Source organism: Alexandromys fortis, unplaced genomic scaffold (assembly GCF_014885135.2).
Source record: "Alexandromys fortis isolate MF-2015 unplaced genomic scaffold, M_Fortis_MF-2015_v1.1 scaffold_1, whole genome shotgun sequence".
Lineage (NCBI taxonomy): Eukaryota > Metazoa > Chordata > Mammalia > Rodentia > Cricetidae > Alexandromys > Alexandromys fortis.
This window is the reverse complement of record NW_026067927.1, coordinates 14,030,742-14,053,220: the sequence shown is the minus strand read 5'-3', so window position 1 is coordinate 14,053,220 and position 22,479 is coordinate 14,030,742. Positions and strand designations below refer to the sequence as shown.

The window sequence follows — 22,479 nt, the reverse complement described above, 5'->3', positions numbered from 1 at the left end:
CTAGCCCCATGTCTTTGGTCTTAGAAGAGCTGGGACAGTCATCTGTCATAGGCCCACTGTTCCTTCAGTGGGGAAGTTGAGGGAAAAGAGAGCATCTGCCCAGGACAGGACTGGGAGCACAGACAATTTGAAGGGAGACACTGCCTTGATGATGGGAGGAGTCAGGCACAGCCATGGTTGTACCATGTCAGTGGAAACACTCAGAAAAGCCCTGAGAAGGAAGGCCTTTTTTGCCAGGCTCTGAGTACTCTATATTTTTGAAGACTAGAGAGATGGAACCAGATTCTCAGGTAGCATTGCTGGCTGTCTAAAGTAGACACCCATCCAGTTCCATCCATGAAGTCTTTCCTAGCCAAGAGGGATTTCCTGACCCTGTAGTCATTGGTGAATCCTGACAGGGTTCTCTGGGATTCTGAAACTCCTGTTCATGGCTCAGTATCTCAGCTTTATCCTAAGCTCTCAGAGTCCAGAGCGTTCTGGTATTGAAACCAACCAGGCCTAAAAATGTTTGTCAGGAGGATAAGTGACTGCAAACTTGTTCTCAGTAGGAATTGCCACCACACTAGCCACGGTATAAAGTAAAAAATGGATGGGGGAAAAGCACTTTTAAAAGTGCCCCACAAAAACAGAGTAACATCCACATTAAAGATATCACAGAACTAGTGGAGTTCATAGACTCCCACAAAATGCCCCATTAAACACTACAAAATGTAGCCGGGCGATGGTGGCGCACGCCTTTAATCCCAGCACTCGGGAGGCAGAGGCAGGAGGATCTCTGTGAGTTCAAGACCAGCCTGGTCTACAAGAGCTAATTCCAGGACAGGCTCCAAAGCCACAGAGAAACCCTGTCTCGAAAAACCAAAAAAAAAAAAAAAGAAAAAAGAAAAGAAAAAGAAACACTACAAAATGTGCGTTTTTGGAAACCCGTGAGAATTTTCTACAAAATAGGTTACGTATTGGGACATACAAGAAGTTTTAAGAAATACAGGAAAATTGAAATATTTACATCTATTTGATCACAATAGGATAAGATTCTAAATCCACAGTAAGAGAAACTATAGAAGACCTAGTTTGGTAGGGATAAACAACACGCTGCTGACTGATGATTACACTTTCTTGAGTGAAATCAAGAGGAAAATTTAAAAATTTGTATCTTAATCAAATGATAAAGAAAAGACAACAATGCCAAACCCCGGAGGACATACTCAAGGCATCCCCAGGCTCTAATGCCTAAATCAAATACTCGAATGCCTGCCCCTTCTCCATCTGAACACTCAACACACACCTCCTTAGAGAATCCAGAATCGCAGTCACAGCTTTCTGCTCCCTGCTCTCCATTACAAAAGCAACATTTCATCTGTGAATCTGGGGATCACAAACATGGTGACTCTAGGTTGGGTATGGGTTTCTGGTATCTGGAATGGCTCCAGAGGCCATGCTGTGCCTTCCCAGGGAACCAAAGAGTGAGCAAACCCAACAGATATGGCCTCCACCACCTGCTAAATACCTCTGTCTAACAGCGCAGCTCCCCTGCAGCTACCACTTTGTCCTTCTCCCAACAAGCTTCTTCCCTACACCTCTGTGGGTACAAATTCCTGAGTGGACAAGGTCTTCCTGTTGGGAAACATGGTGTATCCATTGCAACACAGACTCAGACCTAGGGAGTAATCATGCCACTGAAACCATTTCCTGAACGTTGTGGCCTGTGGGCTCCTGCTTCTCCACCTCTGTGCCCGTGCTAAGACTCCACAAGAGGGAGGTGAGGTCTGGGGTCTGAGAGTCAGAGACTGAGAAGGTTGGTGGTAAGGGCCAATGGCAGAGTAAACTAGTAGAGGGGACAGGTGACAGTGAGGGAAAAGTGCCTGTCTTAGCTGGGGTTTTCATTGCTGCAAGGAGACACCATGACCACAACAGCTCTTTAACTGGGGTGGCTTGCTTGCAATTTCAGATGTTCAGTCCATCATCATCATGAACTGCACCTCTGAGTGGCTTCCGTTTCTCAGCTCTTTTTTCCAAGATGGATTTTACTATGTAGTCCAAGCTGACCTTAAACTCCATCCTATGCCTCTACCTTCTAACCACTGGAATTAGAGAAAAGCAACACCAAGCCTAGATTTTTTTTGTAACCTCTGACAAAGCTGTTCTGAACATTTTCAGACATGAATCTGCAATCAGGAAGTGCATAGAATACCGGTGCCCTCTGTCAGAGATGTGGACTTGAGTGCAGCTGGGGTAAGGCTGAGCCATCCACATGCCCACCTAGGGCTAAGACAGCTCCAACACTTACATCGTGTTTCATCTCCCCGTTCATTCCTCCTTTAGCCAACACTCACAGTGCACACCCTGCATGGAATTTACTATCACGTCTTCCAGGAACCTGCTCCTGTCATACACACCGTCAGTTTCCCTAGGAAGCTGTGAACAGATAGGCTCCCCAAGGATGCTTGCCTTCCTCCACACTCTCCCTGGTCCAGGTCCCTTCCTCGCCTCTATTTTCCCCACTTTCTTACTCCTTTTTCTGCCTCTCTTGGCCCTCTTTCCCTAGGGTTGTCTTTTTGAGACCATTCCCCAATTCAGAATGACAGGACCCCTTGCCCATCTCTCAGTCATCCACACTTTTATATCTTCTAGTTGTCCAGAAGCAAAACCAGACACGAGACGTCCAGTGTCCTAGCTCATTTCAGCTGCTGCCACGCTTGAACCCTTCACTGCCTGACTTACACAGAGTTTATTGCTACCTGGTCTGGAGGCTAGGAACCCTAGTCATGGTATAGCAAGCCTCACTTCCAGTGAGGTTGTGGTCTCTGGTTCTGAGGGGTCACCCCTTGCTGTGTCCTCACATAACAAACTAGGAAACACGATCTCATGGCCTAATCATTAAGGGCTAGAGAAAAGGCACGGCAAGCAGATGCAAGTACTTGCTGCTGCTCTGGAGGCAGCAGGTTCCAATCTGAGCACACTAGTTAGTGGGCTCACACAGCTGCCTGCAACTCCAGCTCCAGGAGATCCATTCCTTGATTCTGCCCCCATGGGCACTCGCGCACACACAGAGATATACACATACGCAAATAAAAATGATTCTTTTTGTAACACACTGCTCGCTCATCTTCTGTTGCTATAAAAATATGAAGCTGCAACTATTGAAGAGTTTCTTCTAGCTCACAATTTGGGAGACCAAACTCCAAGGTGGCTCCCACCACTCACATGAGGAAGCATTCCTAGGCCGCCTCACAGCATGGTGGAGAGCAGAAGAGAAGCCAAGTGTTGAAGAGGCAACATGAAGGGGACCTGTTTATTACAATCCACACCCCTGAGGCCCATGAGAGCTGGGTTATTCCCTGCCAACAGCAGTGCCCCAACACCTAACTACTGCCCAATAGAACATAAAAGAACTTGAACAGATCAGGCTCTATCACTGAGCCCCAATGTTCCCCAGATATGCAATAATCTACAGTCAATTAAATTAATCTCTTAGTTAGGTGTAGCGGGACACACCTATAACTGTTATATTAGTGGGGACAAAGTAGGTGGACGATACATTCAAGGACAGTCTGAGCTGCACAGCTAGTTCAAGGTCAACCTCAGCTCCAGAGAGACTGTGCTGGTTAATTTTTCTATTGCTGTACCAGAACACCAGAAAGAAAAAAAGGGGGCGCATGGTCCATCGCAGCAAGGAAAGCAGGGCAACAGCACCTGTCCCCGCTCCCGTCTGAGGTGGTGGGAGCCTGAGGCACCTGTGTACATCGTCGCAGCACTCAGGACGCAGTCTTCCTTCTGGAGGACTTCTCAGCACACCTGCTGGAAATCAAGTGCTCATACTTGCAACCGTGAGGGACATTTCAGACATCAGCCCCAAGAACAAACAAGAAAGTTTTTTTTTCAGGTGAACCCCTTAATTAGTCTGAGCAACTTACAATGTGCAACCACCACATCAAGCTTACAATGTTTCTTTCACTTCCAAGGCTTTCCGGGTGCCTCTTGCAGTCTCATGGCCCCGAACCCTGCTTCAAAGCAACCGTCTTAGTTAAGGTTTCTATTGCTGTGAAGAGACACCAGGACCACAGTAACTCTCATAAAGGAAAATGTTTTATTGGAACTGGCTTACAGTTCAGAGGTTTAGTCCGTTATCATCTTGGCGGGAAGCATGGTGCATACAGGCAGACATGGTGCAGGAGAGGTAGCTGAGAGTTCTACATCTGGATCCACAGGCAGCAGGAAGACACAGTGTGAGCCCCTGGGCCTGGCTTGAGCTTCTGAAACCTCAGAGCCCACCCCAGCTGCACATTTTCTCCAACAAGGCCACACATACTCCAATAAGGCCACACTTCCTAATAGTGTCACCTCCTATGGGCCTTTGGGGACAGTTTTTTATTCAAACCAACACAGCAACCATGCAATTACTCTTGCTACTATAGGAGGAAGCCCTTGCCTTGGATCCCATATGAAAGGCATGCTTTATTACTGGCCTTGTTTTTGTTTCCTTAAGAAATTCTTGTACTTATATGGCGTGTGTGTGTGTGTGTGTGTGTGTGTGTGTGTGTGTGTGAAGGACAACATACAGGAGTTGGCTCTCCTTCTGCCATGTGAGTTTCAGGTATCACACTCAGGTTGGTGTCCGGGTGGCAAGTGCCTTCACCTACTGAGTCACTTGCTCATCCCTTCACTCTCTTTTATCACAGCAGGTCACTCCTTGTACGCACATCTAACGCTTTATACACTTGCTCAGTTGATGCATAACTAAGTGATTGTTTTGACTTGGCTTGTTTTTGTTTGTTTGTTTACAGGTTTATTTGTGCATATGCCTGTATACATATGTATTAAGGATTTCTTTGAAGACCAGGTTGGTTCTGAATTCATGACCCTGCCTTGGCCTTCTGAGTACCGGTTTTATAGGACTGGGCTTTCAAGATCAAGTGAGGTAGTTCTTTGTTTCTCTCTCTCTCTCTCTCTCTCTCTCTCTCTCTCTCTCTCTCTCTCTGCGTGGGGGGGCGGTATTTATGTACAATCATGTGCAAGTATCTTCTCCTCTATTTATAGGTACATGTAAAGACAAGAGATTGATGCCAGGATGGGATCTCTAATCACTTCCCACCTTATCTTTTTAGATGAAGTTTTTGACGGAACCTGGATCTTGCTGTTAAGCCTTTTGGTAGCCAGCTAGAGCCCCTGGTCCACCTCTACTTACACCTCACCACTGGGGTTAGAAATGTAGGCCATGCTGTCTATGGATGTAGGGGATCTACACTCAGGTAGTCATGTGCATTTTACCCTAGCCATCCAGGCTTGGCTGTTTTTAATAAACACTTAAACATATTTACAAACATGGCTTCACATGATCACATTAGATTTTTGGAGTTCAGACTTAGCGCTGAGTCAGAGTCAGAAGTCAAATGTGTTTAACCTTTAAAGAAGTTGTAGGGCCGAGGGATGCTCAAGGGTAGAAAACAATACCTTAGAGTAGTGTTTCTCAACCTGTTAGGAGAGGAGTCCTAACTGCCAAGGACTCATCTAGAATTAATTGCACGTTGATTTCTTTGTTGTTGTTGTTGAGACAGATCTCATCGTATACATCCCTGGCTGTCCTGGAACTTTCTCTGTAGATTAGACTGGCCTCGAACTCACGAAGAGCAGTCTGCCTCTGCCTCCCAAGTGTCAGGATTAAAGGTGTGTGCTACCCTGACCCGGTTTTTGAAATTGTTGCAGGCTACCTTTTGTTCCCAGTGTGCCAATATCCTCCATTCCTGGGGCACCAATAATTTAATTCCGTCATTATTAGTCTAGAAAATCCTAAGGTTGACAGGGGAACTAAATTCCCATTCATAAACCTCTCTTTGATCCTTTTTGCCTTGCCCATCTACCTCCTCCTTTCTCTTCTGAGAAAAAAAGAAAAATTATCCAAAGAGGGAGCAACCCCATATCACGGTTGGTTTGTTAAGGGTGGAAAATAATTGTACCTGGAAAGGATTTACCATTTTAACAACCCTCCATAACCAATTCCATAGGGGCCACTGCCCCAATCTATGCTCACAATTAATTGAAGATTTGTCCCTTCTCATAAATCTCCATGAGGTTACCCAGTCCTGCCTGACATGCCCCAGGGACATCAGAACACTACCTTTCGAGGTAAGACTGGCCAGGACTGGGGGACTAATTTCACCCACAAGATACCCATAAAAAAGACCAGGTATTTACTGGCTATGGTAGAGACATTGTTGAGATGGGTAAGGGCTTTTCCATGAATATCTAAAGGGACTGATTTGCTGATGAATTGAAGCCATAGCTGGGTGCCTATGTCTTCATCGACCCAACTGTGTGTGTCACCTGTCTGTAAGCCTGTCTGCCTGCTTCTTCAGCCCCATGTGTGCCACCATTTGCCTGGGTACCTACTAGCATCTGCCTGTGGTTCATGTGCTGATGAACAAAGTATGTCACATCGGCCTAAATAAATGAACCGGGGACAGGGATAGAAGGGTGAATAGGGGCTGGAGAGGTGGCTCAGTGATTAACAGCACTTGCGGCTCTCGCAGAGAACCTGAGTTCCATTCGACCTCATGGCAGCTCATGACCATAACTTTAGTTCCAGGGGATTCAACTCTTTTTTGGCACCAGGAACACATAAAACCTTACATGTAAAATTTAAAAATTAAAATGAAAACATTTACAAATGGAAAGCAGACTATTGGGAGGGAAGGGATCATTGCTGAGAATAGGAAGAAGGCAAGAGAAGATATTGGGAGAGAATGTTATTATAAACACTACATACATGTATAAAATGTCATAATGAAACATTAGTGTGTTATATTTCTTTTTAAGAAGAAGGGGAAGGAGGAAAGCACAAGTGGCTTTTCGTATACAATGTAATCATGTGTTATTAGATAATATGGTCATGATTTTATAGAACCATTAAAAGTTAATCATTTGATTGACTACAGAGATGCTTAGTGTTATATATTTACTTTTATGATATCCATTTATGAACAGAAAAGCAATTTGTGAGATCATTAACTTTATAGCATATAAAATCTCATTGATAACCATAAAAAACAGTGTGTAATAAAAAAAAAAGTAAGTTGTCAGAGTTGCGGTGAGTCTAACTGAAACAGTCATGGCTTCACCAGGAGGGGTATGTATAGACTTAAGGTCACCACTGTAACAGATGATAAACGAGCCAAACAAGAAATCAGAGAAACATCACCCTTCACAATAGCCACAAGTAACATAAAATACCTTGGGGTAACACTAACCATACAAGTGAAAGCTCTATATGACAAGAACTTTAAAACCTTGAAGAAGGAAATTGAAGAAGACACCAGAAAATGGAAAGATCTCCCATGTGAATTAACATAGTAAAAATGGCATTCTTACCAAAAGCAATCTACAGATTCAATGAAACGCCCAGCAAAATTCTCCACACACCACAAAAGAATAATACTCAACTTCATATGGAGAACAAAAAACCCAGGAGAGCCAAAACAATCCTGTACAACAAAAGAACTTCTGGAGGCATCACAATCCCTGACTTCAAACTCTACTGTAGAGCTACAGTGTTGAAAACAGCCTGGTATTGGCATAAAAACAGACAGGAGGACCAATGGAATCTAACTGAAGCCCTGGATATAAATCCACACACCTTCGAACACCTGATTTTTGAAAAAGAAACTAAAAATATTAAATGGAAAAAAGAGCATATTCAACAAATGGTGCTGGCATAACTGGATGTCAACACGCAGAAGAATACAAATAGATCCATATTTATCACCATGCAAAACTCAAGTCCAAATGGATCAAAGACCTCAACATAAAAACAACCACACTGAACCTCATAGAAGAGAAAGTGGGAAGTTCACTTGAATGCATTGACACAGGAGACCACTTCCTAAATATAACCTCAGTAGCACAGACACTGAGAGCAACAATTAATAAATGAGACCTCCTGAAACTGAGAAGCTTCTGTAAAGCAAAGGACATAGTCAATAAGACAAAACGACAGCCTACAGAATGGGAAAAGATCTTCACCAACCCCACATCAGACAGAGGTCTTATCTCCAAAATATACAAAGAACTCACTCAAGAAACTTGACATCAAAAGAACAAATAATTCAATAAAAAAAAATGGGGTACAGACCTAAACAGAGAACTCTTCACAGGCAAATCCCAAAGGGCTAAAAGACACTTAAGAAAATGCTCAACATCCTTAGCCATCAGAGAAATGCAAATCATAACAACTCTGAGATTCCATCTTACACCTGTCAAAATGACCAAGATCAAAAACACTGATGACCGCTTATGCTGGAGAGGTTGTGAGACAAGGGGAACACTTCTCTATTGTTGTTGGGAGTGCAAAATTGTACAGCTGCTTTGGAAATCAGTATGGCGATTTCTCAGAAAATTAGGAAACAACTTTCCTTAAGACCCAGCAATACCGCTTTTGGGTGTGTACCCAAAAGACACTCAATCATACCACAAGGACATGTGCTCAACTATGTTCATAGCAGCATCAGTTGTAATAACCAGAACCTGGGAACAACCTAGATGCCTCTCAACTGAAGAATGGATTAAAAAAATGTGGTTCATCTACACAATGGAATACTACACAGAGGTTAAAAAAAAAAGATGACATCTTGAAATTTGTAGGCAAACGGATGGATCTAGAAAAAAACATATTGAGTATTGTAAACCAGACCCAGAAAGACAAATATAATATGTATTCACTCATAAGTGATTTTTAGACATAAAGAAAAGAAAAACCAGCCTACAGGCCATAACCCCAGAGAAACTAGACAACAAATAGGACCCTCCCTAAGAGAACATATATGGATTTACATAGGAAGGTAAGCAAAACAAGATCTCCTGAGTAAATTTGGAGCATGGGGGTCACAAGAGAGGTTAGAAGGGTAGAGGGGAGTAAGAGAGGAGAGTGGAGAATAATATATAGCTCAATGAAAACAATTTAAAAAAAGATCACCACTGTAAGGGAGGAGAGACTGAATGTAGACTTTGGGAATTATGACTTGAAAAAGCATGAAGCTTGGGAGTAAGGGTGTGCCGAGAGCACCCTGGGCTTGCTCCTGCTCTTCCTTTATCAAGAGGACAATTCTCAAGTATTCATTCCACGCATCTGTGGGAACCTCACAGTACACACCTCCTTAGAAAAGCAACCGTGGCTTTCATAGCTTTCTGTTCCTTGCCCTCTGTCCCACACCTACACTGGGCCTGTGACTCCAAGGACAGCAAACAATAGTGACCCCAGGTTTGAGGTGACGGTTGCCATTATCAGAATAATTAGCTTCTGAAGCTATGTTGTGCCTTGCAATGAGACCAAAAAAAAGAACACACATCACAGAAGAACGTTTGCCCCACCTGCTGAACCCTGGTTCCTATCAGTTCTGCTTAGTCACAGCTCTCCTGCAACTTTGCCCCGCCCACCAAGCTCCCGCCTATAAATCTTGGAGTTCAAATAACTGTCTAGGCAGAGCCCACATATTCTGCTTCCTGCACAGAGTGCATCCCATAGCAGCACAGACTCAGGCCTCAGAGCTGATCATGCCGTCCTGCAATCTTCGTGGTTGGCTGATTGCTGGAGCCTGTGCACTTCTGTTTCTTCTCCATGTGCAGGGTGAGACTCCTTACATGGGTGGTGGGGGCCAGAGTGGCCAATTTTGGCAGAGGCAGAGCCTGAGGCTGTGGTAGGAAAGGTAGCAAGGGAGGAGGAGCAGGTAGAGACAACAGAGAGGAAAAGTGGCTCCTGTGGCCCAGAGAGTCAGTGATGTCTGAGGAGAGGCAATAGTACAGAGGGCTACTCTGCCAAGCTCTGGGTCTGAAAGAAGGAAAAGTGTTGGGGACAGAGGGACAGATGGGCCATGTCCCCTTTCTGTATAGGGTTTTGCCTGTGATTGTAGCTCTTACTGACCCATGGGTAATAATAAAATTAATTACACCTTCCTACTAGCATTGAACTCCAAATGGGTCACCCTCTCAGACAGAGAAGCATCACGGTATACTCCAAACAATCCTGGGAAATTTTCCTGGCCCTCAGTCATACAGTTCTCCAGCCCTACAACAGTTGCCCAACTGAGAGGCTTGTGTTCCCTTTTTCATTTTCTGACCTTTGGAAAAGGTACAACTTGGAGTCCGAGGCAAAGAGCATGTGCTCTGTGTCTGCCAGAAAGTCTTCAGGTTTATGAATAGGTGAGCCAGGAGGCTACTGTGCCCGGGGTCAGTGTGCAGCCCTGAGGCCTCCTACCCAAAAGTGTTCAAGCCTGAGTCATGCTGACCTCCTGCCAGGCCTCCTCAATTAGATTTACCCTAAGGAGGCCATAAGGACTTCACACTGTGACTCTTCCCTGCTGTTGTCCAGGTTCTGAGATGTCCCCAGGGTCTCCTGGATGGGAAGATCTGCCCAACCCACTCTTGGCTTATTTGAACATTCTTCTTTGGATCCTGGGTTCAGAATCACTGATAACTATAAGAGGGCACAGAGTTGTGAACCTCCCAGGCCAGGCTCATCCAAGGGGCATCAAGATAAGATTGGTGTGAGCTGGTGTAATGGCACACACCTGTAAATGGTGGTCTAGATGAGGCAGAGAAAGTGGAAGGCTTTTCAGCTGCAAGCCAGCCTGGGCTACATGGCAAGAACCTGTCTGGCGGGGAGGTCAATGTAGAAATGTTAAAACAGAATACCACAGCAATTTCAGCATCGGTAATAATCAAGATGAGGTGGACATCTGGAAGTAAACTTGGTCAGCAATGCTTACCATAGCAAAATCAGGAATTTAAAGTATCACATACATGGTCAGATGGCAATCCAATCAATGATGACTTTTGGTTTTAAATATGACATAGGTAACAGTTGATTTAATTACAGGGTAATTTTCTGCTATTATTTTTTTACTTTTCATGGGCCTCCTTTTTGCACATACAGCCATTATAAAAACACAGTAACTCTTGAGAAGGCTACACATGTAATTAGAGATGTGTTATCCTTTCCCCACATGCCACTCAAAATCAGAATCTCTACTTAGCTGGGTGGTGCTGGTGCATGTCTATAATCCCAGCACTCGGGAGGCAGAGGCAGGTGAATCTCTGTGAGCTTGAGGCCAACCTAGTCTACAAAACAAGTTCCAGGACAGTCAGAGCTTTTACACAAAGAAACCTTGTCTAGAAAAACGAGGAAAAAAGAGAAAAAAAAAAGAATCTCTGCTTAATAAACTTCAATTTTTCATTTTAAAATGAAAAGGGGAAATGTATGTGTAGTTTTTTATTTTTTAATTGATTTTTATTGAGCTCTACATTTTTCTTTGCTCCCCTCCCTGCCTCTCCTCTAGATTTTTATCTTTAGCATATTTGTCACAAACTGTCCCTTTCTGGCCTGTTTTCCTGCCTCCTGACTGAAAGTACACTCACTCCAATATGTGGAATTCCACGGCAAGCTTTCTTTGGCTGTAGCCTGACTCTTAGCAAACACATTTTAGCAGGTTTTGACTGTTTCTGTAGCAGTGACAGATACTAGTGGCCCATGTCCTCAGTGATCTATATGGACAGATATAGCATATGGCATAATATCCTGTAGAGAGCATGTTGCTAGAGATAGAATGGGTTTTCAGCACTGGAAAGAAGTTAGCAAATTGCACTTTGGTACCTGAGAATGGCTGCTGCCTTGGCTACTTGTTACCCACACCAAGTAGCATTGAGCAATCAATCCATGTGTATCAAGTGTGGAAGAAACACAGCAGGTCTGCCAAATTCTTCCACATTGGAACATGGTGCTGTGGAGAGAATTTGCCAGGGAGGTGGGTACTTGGAAAAGGCTGAATTGAGGATAGCAAGAAAGAAGTAACAGCCCTAGTGTGAAGGTAGATGATTGGGCAAACCCAACCTTGATGTCGCATGTCACTTACAGGTAAAGACTCAGACAACCCCATCAGGACTACCCACACGGGAAAGGTGCAGGGGAGTCTAATCCACTTGAATGACACCAAAGAGGGAGTCTACATCTTCCTGGGACTTCCCTTTGCCAAGCCACCTCTAGGAGAGCTGAGATTTGCACCTCCTGAGCCTCCTGAACCATGGAGTGGTGTGAGGGATGGGACCACTTACCCAGCCATGTAAGTCCTCCTGAGACCCAGAAAATGTCAGGTCCTGATATGGGCAGGAGCTTAGAAGTCTGAGCCAGACTGCAGTGCTTCTCCATCTCCAGCCCTCCACTGCATTCTCTCTGTGATGGGATATGCTGCAGATGCCAGAGAAAGGCCAGAGTGATGATGGTTCCTGAGCAAATCACCCTCCACAATCACCGTACCAACCTATAGGTGTCCAGGTACCATTGGCCAAGAGGCAGTTCCTTGAGAGTCTGGATGTGAGGTGAAGGATGTCCCACCACCCTGTTTATCAAAGCAGCACCTATACGGGTACAGGACCCAATACCCAGACCTTGGAGAGTACAAAGAGAAATGGTGTCATTACACACACCAATAGTTTTCACAGAAGTTCATGGAAATGTCAATATCCCATCATCAGGAAGACTGGGATCCAAAGACCCATCTGGCAGCCTCACAAGAAGTTTGAGCTCCATACCGGTTTTCCCAAAGTCTCTGACTTTTACCTTAGTTGGAAGAGCTTTTGGAGTAGGAACTCATGTTATCAGGGCATATATCATGGGGCCAGAAATAGGGGTTTTGGTGGCTGAGAGCAAATATGTACCAACAGCCTGTTTTTAACTACTGCCCATCTCTTAGAATAACTGTCATTGTCCCCAGGTGTCTACAGAATTCTGAAACAGCGGTTGCAGAAAGTCGGGCAATGATGAAACGGAGCATGCCTCCCATCTCAACTTCTGAAGACTGCCTATATCTCAACATCTACACACCAGCTCATGCCCGTGAGGGCTCCAAACTGCCTGTGAGTGGAAGCCATACTCAGATCTGGGGGTGGGCATTTCTTCAGGATGACTAAAAGGGGCAAAATCAATGTGAGACTCTGATGAGAAACCCTCCCTACCAGGTGTCCAGGAAGGCCTTCTCTGCCATGGCATGCAACTAAACCCTAGGTATGGGGCACAGAGACCTAAACACTCTGGGAAGTCAGTGGCTATGGCTCCTTGATCAACTCAGGTTTTACACTACCTACCAGAGGCCTGAGAGCTAAACCTGAGCTCTTGCAAATTTATTGGCATGGACTATCCATTGTGCCAAGGATTTTTCTCTTGTTTTGAGAAAGGGTCTCTTTATATAACCCTGGCTGGCCTAGAACTCACTATGTAGAAAAGGCTGGCCTCAAACTCACAGAGATCTTTGATCTCTGCCTCCAAAGATATGGTAATTTTTTAATTGAAAATAGAACCTCTCTCATATATTAAGTCTTCTTTGAAAGTCTGGTAAAATTCTATGATAAAAACCATCTGGCCTGGGCTTTTTTTTTTTCAGTTGGGAAATTTTTTAATGACTACTTCTATTTTACTGGGGGTTATAGGAATACTTAAATTGTTTATCTGATCATGATTTAACTTTGGTAAGTGATACTTATTGAGAAAATTATCAATTTCTTTTAGATTTTCTAATTTAGTGGAGTACATGTTTTGAAAGTATATTCTTATGAGTCTCAGGATTTCCTTGGTGTCTGTTGTTATGCCCCCCTTTTCACTTTTATTAATTTGGTTATTCTGATTTTATTAATTTAGATATTCTTCCTCTGTCTTTTAGTTAGTTTGGATAAAGTTTGTCCATTTTGTTGATTTTCTCAAAAAAAACAACTATTTGTTTCATTGATTCTTTGTACTGTTCTCTTTGTATTTTATTGATTTCTGCAGATTGATTCTTTCCTGCTCTCTTTTCCTCTTAGGTGCGCTTACTTCTCTTTGTTCTAGAACTTTCAGGTGTGCTGTTAAGTTGCTAGTATGAGCAATCTACAACTTTTTTAAATGTAGACACAATATTATAAACTTTCCTTTTAGCATCACCTTCATTGTGTCCCATAAGTTTGGGTGTGCTGTGTATTCATTTTCATGAATTCTAGAAAGCCTTTAGTTTCTTTATTTCTGTCTTGACCCATTTTTCATTCAGTAAAAGGTTGCTCAGTTTCTGTGAGTTTGTAAGCTTTCTGTTGTTTCTGTTCTTGCTGTCCTGCTTTAGTTTGCAGTTGTCTGATAGGATAAAGGGAATTGCCTCAATTTTCTTGTTATCTGTTGAGACTTGCTTTGTGGCCAAATATTTGCTCACTTTTGAAAATTTTCTGTAAGGTGCTGAGAAGAAGGTATATTCTTTTGCATTTGGTGGAATGTTCTGTAAATATCTGTTAGATTAATTTGGCTGACAAAGTCAGATAACTGTAATATTTCTCTGCTTAGTTTCTGTCTGGATGACCTATCCATTGGTGAGAATGGGGTATTGAAGTCTCCCACTATCAGTGTGTGAGGGTCAATATGTGATTTAAGGTCTAATAGTGTTTCTTTTACAAAAATAGGTGCTCCTGTGTTTGAGATAGATGTTAAGAATTGAAATGTCATCTTGGTGTATTTTTTCTTGTGGTTAATATGTAGTATCCTTCCACACCTCTTTTGATTAATTTTATTAGATATTAAAATGTCTACACCAGATTGCTTGTTGGGTTTGTGTGATTAGAGTATCTTTTTCTGACCCTTTACCCTGATATTGAGGTATATTTCTTGTATGATCAGAAGGATTGATTCTATATTTGTAACCATTCTGTTAATCTGTCTTTTTATTGGGGAATTGAGTCGATTGGTATTGAGAGATGTAGTGAGGAGCTGTGGGCAGGCCTCCCTGGCCCTGCTCCTGGCTCCAGGCTGGCTTTACCCAAAATAACAACACACAAATTGTATTCATTTAAACACTGCTTGGCCCATTAGTTCCAGCCTCTTAATGGCTAATTCTTACATCTTGATTAACCCATCTCTGGGTTAATAATCTGTGTGGCACCACAAGGTGGTGGCTTACCAGGAAAGATTCAGCATGTCTGACCTGGAGGCTGGCTCCATCATGTCTGACCTCACTTCCCTTCTTCCCAGCATTCTGTTCTATATACTCCACCTACCTAAGGGCTGCCTATCAAATGGCCAAGGTGGTTTCTTTATTAACCAATAAAAAACAACACAAAACAGAAGACCCTCCTACATCAGAGAGATATCAATGATCAATGATTGTTAATTCCTGTTATTTTGCTGTTGTTGGTGTTGGTGTTGGTGGTGTGTTTTTGCTTTCATTCTTTTGGTTTTGCTGGTGTGAGATTATTTATTTCCAATGTTTCCATGTGTGTAATTAACCTTGGTTTAGAGTTTTCCTTCTAGTACCTTCTGTAGGGCTGGTTTGTATCTAGATATTATTTAAATTTGATTTTATCATGGAATGTCTTAAGTTGATTGAAAGTTTTGCTGGGTATAGTAATCTTGGCTGGCACCTGTGGTCTCTTAGAGTCTGCAGCATATCTGTCCAAGACTTTCTGTCTTTTAGAGTCTCCATTGAGAAGTCAGCTGTAAGTCTAATAGGTCTGCCTTATATGTTAGTTGGTCTTCTCCCTTGAAGCTTTTAATATTCTTCCTTTGCTCTGTATGTTTAATGTTTTGATCATTATGTGGTGAAGGTACTTTTCTAGTCCAATCTATTTAGTATTCTGTATGCCTTTTGTACCTATATAGGCATTTCCTTCTTTGAGTTAGGAAAATTTTCTTGCATGGTTTTGTTAAAGATAGGGCTGGAGAGATGGCTCAGTGGTCAAGAGCATTGCCTCATCTTCCAAAGGTCCTGAGTTCAATTCCCAGCAACCACATAGTGGCTCACAACCATCTGTAATGAGGTCTGGTGCCCTCTTCTGGCCTGTAGGCATACACACAGACAGAAAATTGTATATATAATAAATAAATAAATAAACAAACAAATTTTTAAAAAAAGATATTCTCTAGATCTTTGACCTATTTGGTATTCTTCGCCTTTTTCTATTCCTATTATTCATACATTTGCTCTTTTCACAGTGTCCCAGATTTCTTGGCTGTTTTGTGTCAGGAATTTTTCAGATTTAACATTTTCTTTGGCCAATGTATTCATTTCTTCTATTGTATCTTCAAACTCTGAGATTCTCTCTTCCTATCTCTTGTATTCTGTTGGTGGAGTTTGCCTCTCTAGTTCCTGCTCACATTCCTAAACTTTTCACTTCCAGAATTCCCTCAGTTTGCGTTTTCTTTATTGTTTCTATATCCATTTTCAGGTATTAAACAATTTTATTTGTTTCCTTCAATTGTTTATATTTTTCACTTTCTTTAAGGGGTTTATTCATTTGCTCTCTCAGAACCTCTTTCATCTTCATATTAAGGTCTTTTTTCAGCTCTGTTGGGATATTTAGAACCTGCTGTGGTAGGATAGCTGGGTTCTGTTGGAAACACATTATCCTGGTTGTTATTTATTGTGTTCTTATGCTGGCATCTAGGTATCTGGGTTTGGGGTGGTTATAGGTCTAGGTGTTGATTTCCTGGTTTCTCTTTGTTTGGTGTGTGTTTTGTTACTTAATTTCTGTTTCCTCTCTGGATTTTTAGAAAGTCTTCTGCCTGCTCAGCTGGTGTGTTCACTGGGAATGCTGGGGGGAGATGGTCTGTTGCAGTGCTAGGGGTGACCCTGAGAATTGGATCTGGGGGAACAGAGAGTGGGGAAGGCCCACAGGCAGCCTACCTGGTCCCAGATCTCTGGTATTAAAGGTATACATCACTATGACCAGCTATGTGCCAATTATTTTTTGTTAATAATCAGGAAAGTCACCAATGAATATATCCCTTTTCATTCTATTTCATAGGCGTCTGAGAGTAGGGGATGTTATTACTCCAGATTTAGAGCCATTAATTCAGGCTTGGGTCCTTAGAGAAGCAGAGAGACTAGCAAGTATCCTGATGGTACTAGAGCCCTGTCTGTGGTCCAAGTGAGGATGTCCTGAGGAGTTTTGTCTGTGTGTCTAAGTTCACTGAGACAAAGCATTAGGTAGAGTAGAAGACACCCCAGGTGGAGCTTGAGCTGGGTGGGAACCTCCTGGCATCTGACTTGATTTCCACAGGTGATGGTGTGGATCCATGGTGGCGCACTGGTTGCGGGTGTGGCTTCTGCATATGATGGATCCTTGCTGGCAGCCAGGGAGGATGTGGTGGTGGTCACTATCCAGTACCGCCTGGGTGTTCTGGGCTTTTTCAGGTGAGTCTGAGGCAGCCAGGGAGGATGTGGTGGTGGTCACTATCCAGTACCGCCTGGGTGTTCTGAGCTTCTTCAGGTGAGTCTGGGGCTGACTGCACTGTGCAGTAGGGGATGAAAAGAACTAAGACAGCCCTGTGATTCCTTCTCTGTGTCTTCACAGCACTGGAGACCAGCATGCCAGAGGGAACTGGGGCTACCTGGACCAAGTGGCCGCGCTGCGCTGGGTCAGGAAGAACATTGCCCACTTTGGAGGCAACCCTTACCTTGTCACCATCTTTGGAGAGTCTGCAGGTGGCACAAGTGTGTCTTCACAGGTTGTGTCCCCCATGTCCAAAGGACTCTTCCACAGAGCCATCATGGAGAGTGGAGTGGCCCTGCTGCCTGACCTGATCTCTAACACCTCTGAGGTGGTCTACACAGTGAGTCACTTCAGCCATTGATGACCCTGCAGCCTCAGCCTCCACCCTCTGGTACTCTGGGAGTTTTCTCAATTGGGAAAACAAGAAGCATGGGAAACAGCAACTTTTCATTACATTCTGAGAGATTCAAGGATAAGAATCCACTTCTTTCTATACAGGCTGGGTGTAATAACCATGTATTGTAGTGTCCATCATGTTCAGAAACATATGGGATGGAGATATGGCTCAATAGGTAAATCCATAAGGACCGAGTTCAAATTCCCCCAGAAACCACTGTAGTATTGAAGGAGCAGTGGGCTGCGTTCCACCATCCGGCTAGCTTTACCCGAAATAATTACACGGAAACTGTATTCTTTTAAACACTGCCTGGCCCATTAGTTCCAGCTCTCACATATTGATCTAACTCATTTCTAATAATCTGTGTAGCACCACGATCTGGCTTACCAGGAAAGATCTTAACCTGTGTCTGTCTGGAGTGGGAGAATCATGGCGACTGCCTGACTCGGCTTCTTTCTGCCAGCATCCTGTTCTGTCTACTCCGCCTACCTAATTTTCTGTCCTATCAGGCCAAGCAGTTTTCTTTATTAGTTAACCAATGAAAGCAACAGATAAGATACAAGACCCACCTCCATCAAACCACAAAAAGCTGCATGTAGCAACAAGTGTGTGATCCTGGTATTCATAGGATGAGACAGGAGGCAGAGACCAGAAAATCCCTGAAAGGTCACCAATAAGATAAACGCTTGTAGGCAGGAAGAAATAATAAAAGATCAATTCTCAAACAAGATGGGAATTGAGGAGTAGCAAGCAGATGGTGTCCTCTAGTCTTAGCATGGAAACCATGGTACAGGCACTCCTGAAAGTCACACGCACTTGTGAACAAACACACATAGCTTACTTTTTAAAGTCTTTAGGTAGAATGACCCCTCTGGCTGTTATATTTGAGCAACAAGAAAATGGGAATTCCATACTTACTCTATTTCACCAGCACAAAAAGTGTGATGTGATATTTGGGCACAATGCCAATCAACTGGGGTTGGGAAAACTCCTCTACTTACCTGAAAGGATAAATCAACTCCTGCCTGATCCCTTTACAGAAAGTGGCCAGTTTATCTGGTTGTGAGACTGTGGACTCAGAGACCCTGGTGCACTGTCTGAGAAACAAGAGTGAAGAGGAGATTCTGGCTATTAACAAGGTTGGGAGAGTTGTGTGACTTGGAGGACCTGGTCAGTGGGATGTGGGAGAGTCAGTCTTCACTACTCTAAACAAATTACCCCTACTTCATGGTTTGGCATCCTCTTAATCACATGTGTAAAATTAATATCAAATATCCTAATATATGTAGAATCTCTGTCAGGGGTGGAGAAACATCCTGAGACAATTAAATGGGGGCAGGAGTAATGGTTAGGGTTTCTCAGTGGACATCAGAATTGACCTCCATGTCCCTTGCATGTCCCTCAGGTCTTCAATATCATCCCTGCTGTGGTGGATGGGAAGTTCTTCCCCAGGCATCCCCAAGAGTTGTTGGCTGCTGTGGATTTTCGCCCTGTCCCCAGCATCATTGGGGTCAACAATGATGAGTATGGCTGGCTTATCCCTATGGTGAGGCACAGTTCCAATTCTCTGGAAGTCTGGGGACTCATAAGGTGAGCAGAGGAAACTTGGTCCATATCTATCCCACCGTATACTATAGAAAATTGTCCTCTCTCTCCCAGGTCATGGGCGTTGATCAAATAATAAACGGCATAACCAGAGAGACCCTGCTGGCTATTCTGAAGAACACAGCAACACAGATGGTGAGACACCTTGAGTACTGCCCCCAATAGAAAGAGCCACTATGTACCCTTCCAGACAGCATGCCTACAAAGATCTGTGTGTGTGTGTGGTTGGTGGAGGTCTCACCCCAGAACTTATACCTTTCCCTCTATATCATATCTTATCCCTGGCCACATTCTCCACACTGAGGCTGCTGCCTATCAAAACAAGAACCTGCCTAAACTCATTCTTCCTGGTTCCCTGGTGTAGATGTTACCTCCTGAGTGTGGTGACCTGCTAATGGAAGAGTATATGAACAACACTGAAGATGCTCAAACCCTCCAAATACAGTACAAGGAAATGATGGCAGATTTCATGTTTGTAATCCCTGCACTCCAAGTAGCAAAGTTTCAACGTGAGTACATCTGTGATGAGGCCTAGTGGGGAGGAGCTCAGAGCCATGGGTCCCAGATGAGCTTAATAGTGTCCAGGTCCCCACTCATGTCTGGATCACATCTCTGGAACCAAACTCCCGGGACCATTACATCAGTATTTCTTCATTCTAGTGTAAGAGAGGGAAGTGATATCTTATCCAGATACAAACAAAGAAACAGGTTGCTGATACTCCATTGATTTGCCAAACCTACTCAGCTGGGAAGGCCAGGGTCACTGTTTAGCCAAAGGCTTTTCAGGAACTAGTGCTCCAGCCTGGGGCCACCCACTTGACAATTATTATTTTTTATTGAGCTCTACATTTTTCTCTGCTCCCCTCCCTGCCTCTCCCCTCCTCTTAAACCCTCTCCTAAGGTCTCCATGCCCCCAATTTACTCAGAAGATCTTGCCACTTGACAATTATTACACCAGAAAGCTTTATACCGACATATCTTATCACTAAGGGTTAGGCAGGAAAGTTAAGGTGAGAGAATACTATGTAACCATGTGTCCATACCTCTAGGCATCCGTGCCCCTGTCTACTTTTATGAATTCCGTCATGTGCCCAGCTACGTCAAAGATACGAGGCCACCCCATGTGAAAGTTGACCATGGCGATGAGCTTGCCTTTGTTTTTGGGTCCTCACCCTTGGACATAAAACGTGAGTCTTTCTTGTGTTTCATGAGCTGGATGGGGTCACAGGTGGGTACTTGATGGGCAACAGAGCTCCCAGTGCAGCCAAGAAAATCAAGGCTCTGGGAGAAGACAAAATCAAGTAAGCACCTTTTCCATCCTCAAAAAGTTATACTCAGATTAGAATCTGGACCCTACCAAATATAATCTATTGCCTTAGTTACTTTTCTGTTGCTGCGATGAGATACTGTGACCAAGTTGGCTTATAGAGAAAAGCATTTATTGGGACTTACAGGTTCAAAGGGTTAGTTAGAGTCTATGACCATCAGGGATGGGAGAATAGCAGCGTTCAGGCAGACAAAGGCACTGGAACAGTAGCTAACTAAAGCTTACATTCTGATCTACAAACACAAGGCAGAGAGAAAGCTAACTGGACCTGACTGGACTTTTAAACCTCAAAGCCAACTTCCAGTGATACACCTCCTCCAGCAAGGCCATACCTCCTAGTTCTTCCCAAACAGTTCCACTAACTGGGGGCCAAGCATTCAAATATATGAGTTTATAGGATTTGAGCCACCACACCTATATTAGATGGAATGAGGACACACTGAGCAGAACTGAACCTGGAGGCATTCAATTAGAGGTGTGGGTGGCTCTTGGATCCTTGGTGATGAAGGAGGAAAAGAGGCCTAGAGTTCAAGAAAGGTCAGGCTACAGGAAAGATGGTGATCACGGAGCACGAATAGGCAGCTGCATGGGGTGGCTGGGACATGGACCTCTGTCTTCCCCACAGCTACAGCTGTCTTCACTGAGGAGGAGAAGCTGCTGAACAGGAAAGTAATGAAGTACTGGACCAACTTTGCACAACATGGGTGAGAGCACACCCCTCCCTCAACCTCCTCAGAGGTGGGTCCCTATCTAGGACTCCATTGGTGGTTGATGACTTCATTTGCATGCATGGATAACTCATCACATGATAGAGTCTTCCTCACCCCAGGTCACACTTAGGTACGTCATACATATTGGTTACTGGTCACACTGCAATGGCTTGATAGGAACTATGGTATTGTTCTTTAGATTTTGCCTCTGAGAGGGTGACCCAAAATTGTCCAGGTAGTCTTGCCCCACATGGAGCAGACACTATCAGGTGACACTTGTATCCCTTATAAGGACATGTGCCCCATCAGCCCCCTCACCTATTGGTCCAATTAGGGGATCACAAATTATTTGAGCATGGTCTTACCATTCCCTGCTGGGTGGCATATCCACAGGAACCCCAACAGCAAGGGTCTACCCTACTGGCCCAAGATGGTCCATAATGAGCAGTACCTGAAGCTGGACATCCACCCTTCTGTGGGCCGAGCCCTGAAGGCCAGAAGGCTGAAGTTCTGGACCAAGACTCTGCCTGAGAAGATCCAGGAGCTAAAGGGGTCTCCGGATAATTACAAAGAGTAGTACGCTGTGAGAGGAATGGTGTGAAGGGCTGAATATACATGGGGTCAGCCGAACATTCTTAGAGAATCCCGGTTAGAGTCTAACAGTCACATCACCGTCCCTTACCGCTACAATTGTCCATTTGGTCTGCATGTACGACAAACCCTTGGTGTGTCACTTTTTCCTCAGCTTGCTGGGACACCTTTTATGAGACTTCGTGAATGCTCCCATGACTTTAGATGTGTGACCCCTAAGTGCTCCAGTCTTCTTTCACTGTCCCCTGGGACAACGCCCTTTCCTTCCTTTTTCATCTGCTCTCATCCTCTCTCCTCTTCTCCAAGCCCCAGACAGTCTTCAGATGAAACAAAAGCTTTGGAAATATTTATTATATGGGAGTGGACTGTCAAAATCCTATGTTCTCTCAGCAAGTCTCACGTCTTCTTATTTGTAAGTGGCCAATAAAGAAACCTAATAGCCAAAGTCCTACCTATTGTTTTCATGTGTTCAGTCAGGTTGTTGTTCCAAAATTTCACAAATTGTAAGCTGAGCTCTTTAATAGGTATCTGTGGGCCCTGCTATTCAGAGACCTAAACAGAAAGATTATATGATTTCTACAGTTTCG

At 43.9% G+C, this 22,479-nt stretch overlaps 1 protein-coding gene across 1 annotated transcript; it reads left to right on the top strand.

Moving 5' to 3' along the window:
• The first annotated feature begins 9,481 nt into the window (after window positions 1–9,481).
• LOC126502550 (acylcarnitine hydrolase-like) lies at window positions 9,482–22,330 on the top strand. Its single transcript, XM_050143641.1, has 12 exons — window positions 9,482–9,616; window positions 11,900–12,104; window positions 12,756–12,897; window positions 17,050–17,183; window positions 17,344–17,602; window positions 18,700–18,798; window positions 19,065–19,205; window positions 19,319–19,399; window positions 19,629–19,773; window positions 20,314–20,451; window positions 21,217–21,295; window positions 21,695–22,330. Exons 1-12 carry the CDS (start codon window positions 9,544–9,546, stop codon window positions 21,876–21,878), a joined length of 1,680 nt encoding a protein of 559 aa, XP_049999598.1. The 5' UTR covers window positions 9,482–9,543; the 3' UTR covers window positions 21,879–22,330.
• Window positions 22,331–22,479: the final 149 nt, after the last annotated feature.